This window comes from Panicum virgatum, chromosome 6N (assembly GCF_016808335.1).
Source record: "Panicum virgatum strain AP13 chromosome 6N, P.virgatum_v5, whole genome shotgun sequence".
Taxonomy (NCBI): domain Eukaryota; kingdom Viridiplantae; phylum Streptophyta; class Magnoliopsida; order Poales; family Poaceae; genus Panicum; species Panicum virgatum.
The window spans coordinates 53,005,016-53,011,166 of NC_053150.1; the positions used below are offsets into that span (position 1 = coordinate 53,005,016).

The following is a 6,151-nucleotide window of genomic DNA, read 5'->3' on the forward strand; positions in this document are numbered from 1 at the left end:
TACTGAATTTAATAAATTATTAGTGAACAATGTTCATTAATAGCTCGCCGGGCTGGTTACTAAACTGCTAAAAATTTGTATAGTAATTCAGTTCAATCTAGTTATTGGTGTAGAATAAACCACTGCACATATGAGTATACATATCGTAACTGCATCATCTGTTTCTGTTACACACTGATAGATACGTACTCCATCATAACTGCACTGGGTGGTCTCTGCCGTCCGTGGTACACAAGAGATCGATAAAGAAGAAACCAAGCTAGGCCTCTCCTTGCAATAATAATTAATCAGGCAGATAGACCAGCCTTGGTCCTCAAGTGTTCCTTGAAATCCATGATATCGCCTTCCCACCTTGTCACCGCCTGGTTCTCACACACCCAGATCTCATGAGCAACCTGGTTTATCAGCCTGAAGTCATGGCTCACCAGGACCAGACCGCCGTCCCACTCGTTCAGCGCCTCTGCTAGGGAGTCGATGGTCTCGATATCAAGATGGTTCGTCGGCTCGTCCAGCAGCAGCAGTTGTGGCTGCCTGTATGCCAGCCACGCAAAGATGACACGGCTCCTCTGCCCGTCTGATAGATTCCTCATCGGCATCACCTGAGCCTTCCCGGACAACCCGAACTTGCCAACTGCGGCTCTCATCCTCTCTTCTTCGTTCCCAGGGTATTCCTTCATCATGTACTGCCGGGACGACATGTCCAGGTCCAGCTTCTCCGCCAGATGCTGATGGAACTGCGCAATACGCAGGTGATTGTGCCGCCTCACCATACCATCCAATGGAGCCAGCTCACCTGTCATCAGCTTCAAAAGGGTGCTCTTCCCTGCTCCATTGGGACCAACCAGTGCGATTCTAGAGTCCAGATCAACACCAAAGTCAAGCTTCTTGTATAGAAGATTATCCGGTGTGTACCCAAATGTGACCTCGACAAACTGCAGCACCGGCGGTGGAAGCTTGCCAACATTTGTGAAGCGGAAAACCAGTATCTTGTCCCTAACAACCTTCTCCGTGAGCCCACCACGCTCCATCTTTGCTAGAGTCTTCTCCTTGCTCTGAGCCTGATGTGCAAGCTTTGCAGACCCATGGCCGAACCGTGCAATGTACTCCTTCATTGAAGCAATCTGCTCCTGCTCCCATCTGTACTGCTTCATCTGATTCTCTTCAAGCTCGCACCGGGTCTGAACGTACTGGTCATAATTCCCAGTGTATAACTTGAGCTTCTTTTTTTTGAACGAACGGCACGAGAATGTGCCCATTTCATTTAACTTGAGCTTCTTGTTCTGCATATGGATGATGTTTGTGCACACTCCATTTAGAAAGTCCTGGGAGTGAGATATGACCACAAGTATGCGATCAAATTTCTTTAGCGTCTCTTCCAGCCAGACACATGCCTCAAGATCTGCAAGTAAGCGTAACGAATTAGTTCAAACAAGCAACGAGTTCATCAAAAGAGATGTCTTGAAAGACCTTTCTGCATGTCTTTGGGATTTCAATAGCTTGTTTAATGACTCTACAGGTATAGTATACATGCCATGAGGAAGCATAATCAAATTGTTAAAATTCATTTAAGCTCAACAGGATGTGTAGCAGTGGTATCAAGTTGGGTGTACATCAGAAAACACAGGCACGTTAATCGACATGATGTCTTAGCTTTGGAAGAAATCAGCAACTAATATTACAAACCAAGTTGTATCATTATATGGCATCCATGTGCCATCCATATGTGCCAATGAGGCTAATGACTATGATGCACACGGAAGCTGCAAGTCATTGTGTAAAGGAGATTTGGACTGCATAAGTAGGTTTCTAGTTCACAACAGTTACAAGGTAAGGACTGCATTTATATCCACATAAAAACATAGTTTCTCCATTCATTTAAAAATTAAAGAATCTTACCAAGATGGTTTGTGGGCTCATCAAGCAAAAGGATTGTTGGATTCATGAATAGTGCTCTAGCCAATGCAATCCTCGTACGCCAACCTCCAGAAAAATCGCGAGTTTTCTTTGCCTGCATTTGCTTGTTAAAACCTAAACCAAATAATATCTCAGCAGCACGCTTTTCAGCAGTAGATGCATCAATCGCTTCTAGACGCTCATACACACGATCCAACGCATCACCACCATCGTCATCCTAAAAATGTAACCAAAGATTTAAAAAAAAACTTGTTACTATGTAAGGGCGTTCTCCAGCGTCAAGCAAGAATTTGCAACAGCAGCAAGGCAGGATATAGAGAAGAAAAGGGTGAGAGAAGATAACTATTGTGAGAGAGTTTGAGAGCTGACCTGTGCAGCCAAAATTTCAGCTTCCTTCTCCAACTTCACTCTTTCTTCATTGCAACTAACAACAGCTTGCAGTGCGGACATGTCTGAAGCCTCAATCTCACGGGTGAGATGGTATATGTCCATGTGGTCAGGGATAGGGAGTTCCCTGCAACCTATTGCTGTGAGAAGAGTAGATTTTCCACATCCATTTAGTCCAAGTAAACCATAACGCCTGAGGCCAATTAAAAGCGTCAATGGTGTGCTCGAGCTGCACACTTGGTCATGACTGAATAGGTACAAGTGATGGCATTATATTTGTACCTCCCATTGTTGAGCTCTAGCTCAGAATCCACAATAAGGTCATGGCCATGAAACGTTAACGAAAGAGACTCTATCTGCAACATTCACACGATTGTATTAGGTTTCACTAGGCGATCATCGGTTATTGAAGCGTTAAATGAAACGACCAGAATGGAAGGCAGCATGAGTGTTTCACTTAATAAATGAGCTGGCGCCCCCTTGTGCCTCCAAAGTGGTGGCATGTAGGTTGTACCCAAAAAAACATGGGCACAGCCATGAACTTGAATTACCTATTGACCTAAATGAAGTTGAATTTGTATGCCTTTATTTATGCGCTGATGTGAATGAACTCCTATATCCTCAATATTTATTTGAAAGGGAAGAGAGAAGAATACAAAAATATGTTTACTTCTGCTGCTATATGGTTCCTTTGGAAGCTTAGAAATGATATGCATTTTCAGAATGCAAGGTGGAGAAGTATGGAAGTGCTCCATTTGAAGATTGCAGGGACAACGCAGAATTGGATAATTCTGTGTCCGAGCCATCTGAAAACATGTGTTCTCCCCTGGTGGACAATCTAAAGAAGATCGCATTCAGGCCTGGGAGGCTTATTGCTCTCGGTTGTGGAATGGTCTTTCTTTGGAATCTCTGGTTTCCTGGAGGTTGACTGACTACAGCTGGGAGGAGCCGAAGCACAAGCCTGCTGACCTGAAGAATCTCTCGGTTGTGTCCTTCAGTTTGCTCTGTGAACATTTTGGTTCTTTGGTTTGTTGGGTTTCAAACTGTGTGCCTAGCCGGGTGGCAGGTCTGATACTGGTGCTGTAAAACGTTTTTACATCGTCTTTTCTACGATAAGGAGGGGAGCTCGGTTCCTAAATAAAACTCTAAAGAAAAAGGAATACAAAAATGAACAGCTTGTGTGGTATGCCCCGTTTTACTCTAACCAAAGAGATATATATCGTTGATTGAGCATATCGGATCTAATTCAAAATGGAACTGTAACGATGCAGACAGGAATAACATGTATGGATATAGGCCTTATAGGGAGGGGTTGAAGTCATTCAGAATTTGAGGCGGCAGGGCAGCAAACGAGGAAGTTGGGAGGGGATCGATGGAGATGCACGCTCACATGGATGTCTCTGGAGAGCGGGTGGGAGGCGAGGACGCCGGTGCAGGTGCGATCGGAGAGGTTGAGCGCGGCGACGGCATCGATGGACTTGGGCGGCGCTGCAGCAGCAGCTGCTGCTGCTCCCTTGGAGGAGGAAGAGGAAGGGGCGACGGGTGCCTTGGCTCCCCTTTTGGCTGCGGCGGCGGCCTTCTTCTTGCTGGCGTCGGAGACCATGATGACCCTTGCCCTCCTTGAGTTGGGGTTCGGTCGGGGGAGGTGGAGGGGCTTGTTTGGTTGGGTGGGGGGTGGGGGGGGGGGGGGGGGGTGGGAATTTCTGCTGAACAAAACCATATGTTTGGTTGCTATATGGGAGAAATTGGGCCCAACAGATGGGGCCATAGGCCGGACCCACGAACAAAATCATATGTTTGGTTATGTTAAGTTTTGCCAAACATATGTTTGACTTTGCTAAACAGGCCATGTTTGGTTGGAGGGTAGAAAAGTTTTGATGAGAGAGAAACGATGCTTTAACTACTAATTAGGGGTATTAAATAAAGTCTAATTACAAAATTACCTCCACAACTGTGGTACTGTAGCAGTTGCTCTACCTAATGAGGTCTTTGACCGCATGATTGGAGGATGATTGAGCGCGGTTACTGTAGCGTCACGGTAGCCAATCATGATGAAACTTGGCTCATTAGATTCGTCTCGAAAAGTTACACCCATTTCTAAAAAGGTTTTGCAAATAAACTTCGTTTAGTACTTCATGCATGCATTCGTCTTTTTGTGCAAAAATTTTCGTGGAATCATCCAAACATGGCCACATATGGGGAACTTTTTCTGGAAATCTTTTTCCCTCCAAACCAAACAGGCTTGTTGGAAACAAAATAGCAAAATATAAGCACAGCAGGCCCCCAGCTTCTCTTCTCCCTACTTATTTTACTAGCTAAGCTAGCTGGGGGCCTAAGCAGCAAATCAAATGGGCCGGCCTTTCGTTGCCAATTTATGTAATTTATTTATGCAATCTGCTACTATCTCAAAAAAAATGCAATCTGCTTGGTGAAACTTGGACCAATGTTTTTTTCCATAAAAATATGACATTTCAATATTTTCGTCCAAGTACCTTTTTATGGCATGACAAACCCTTCAATACAGGGGCGGAGGACCCGGTATGGCGAGATATGGCGGTCGCCATACCTTGATTTTTCTGCGAGAACCCTATATCTTGAACTGTACTTTCTGTCAGCCGCCATTAGAGATCCGATCCTGACCTGAGCTCCAGGAAAATAAACGCACGGAGGAAGAAGAAGCCACATCGGGCTAGATTACTGAGGTTGAACGTTTTTTTCCGAATTGGGCCAACTTGTGGGCCTAGCTCCTTTGTTGTTGTTTAACGGGCCAACTCTGCCTTGTTTGCATCTGTAGTCTGTCCCTCTCTCCGTGACCAATACGCACGCACAGGATCCATCCATCCATCATTTGGAGAGACGGAGACGAAAGGAAAGGACGAACCATACCACAACTGCGCTTGGTGTTCGATGAGACAGTCACCAGCGTATCAGCGTCCGGGCTTCTGGAGACGGTTTGCCGTGCCGAACAGACGCAGGCAGCAGCACGGCAGGGGGTTGGACGCCGGTGCATGGACGACCAGCGATTGTGGCAGCAAAACTGGCACTCATCGGATGGGGCAGGTGTTAGGCTAAGGGGATAAGATTAGAGGTACATAATTAATTTCGCACCATTGCAATTCGATTAATTACTTTTCGTTTATTTTCTTATTTGCTTTGTTGAATTGATGAAAGATGACGTTGCTTTATACTCCGTAGTACTACTTTTAATTAGAAATCTTCACTTTTCAACGATTCGACTTCGCCATACCTTAATCTTTTTTCGTCCTCCGCCACTGCTTCAATATGTGCAGGATGCACGTTGGTGTACATACTATGGTACTGGCAAAAGGCCAATTAATGTAAAAGTTTTGCACCAAGCTAAAGTACGTGATCAGCTTTCGCTTTGGCGTGAAGAAAGGTAGGTACGTAGGTGTAAGTCTGAATATAACTGGAGTTACAAGCAGAAAGGTATGAATTAGTGAAAATAATAATAATAATAATAATAATAATAATAATAATAAAAGCAGCCAACGAGCGAGCAATTAACAAGCGTGCAGTACATGATCGAAAAGTGCATGCATGCAGTAGTTGTACTTTTATCTTTAATCTATGAGCCTATATATATATAATATATAATCCAAGGATGGACGCACGAGAAAGACAAATAATAAAGTATTAACAACTGAAAAATGCATGGGCAACAAATAAATAAAGCAAGGGATCGGAGTGAGGCTCACATGCTGCAGAGGCAGGCCAACCAAATGCATGCATGCAAAAGTGAGTGCCCATCGTCTTGATCATCAATCAGGCAGGCCTTCCCTAGCTATTTTATTTTATTTTATTTGTACTCCGACCTCATCAGTCATCAGAG

At 44.6% G+C, this 6,151-nt stretch overlaps 1 protein-coding gene across 4 annotated transcripts; it reads right to left on the bottom strand.

The window, feature by feature from the left end:
• Positions 1–56: 56 nt before the first annotated feature.
• Positions 57–3,968, bottom strand: LOC120679386 (ABC transporter F family member 1-like). Of its 4 annotated transcripts, XM_039960971.1 has the most exons (6): positions 3,692–3,968; positions 2,584–2,657; positions 2,284–2,494; positions 1,897–2,131; positions 1,266–1,399; positions 57–1,211 (listed from the first exon to the last, which is right to left on the bottom strand). In XM_039960971.1, exons 1-6 carry the CDS (start codon positions 3,902–3,904, stop codon positions 288–290), a joined length of 1,791 nt encoding a protein of 596 aa, XP_039816905.1. In that variant the 5' UTR covers positions 3,905–3,968; the 3' UTR covers positions 57–287. The 4 variants fall into 4 exon arrangements, with proteins under 4 accessions (XP_039816905.1, XP_039816904.1, XP_039816906.1 ...); XM_039960970.1 differs by having other exon boundaries at positions 57–1,399; XM_039960972.1 differs by having other exon boundaries at positions 57–1,399; positions 2,284–2,441; positions 3,692–3,758.
• Positions 3,969–6,151: the final 2,183 nt, after the last annotated feature.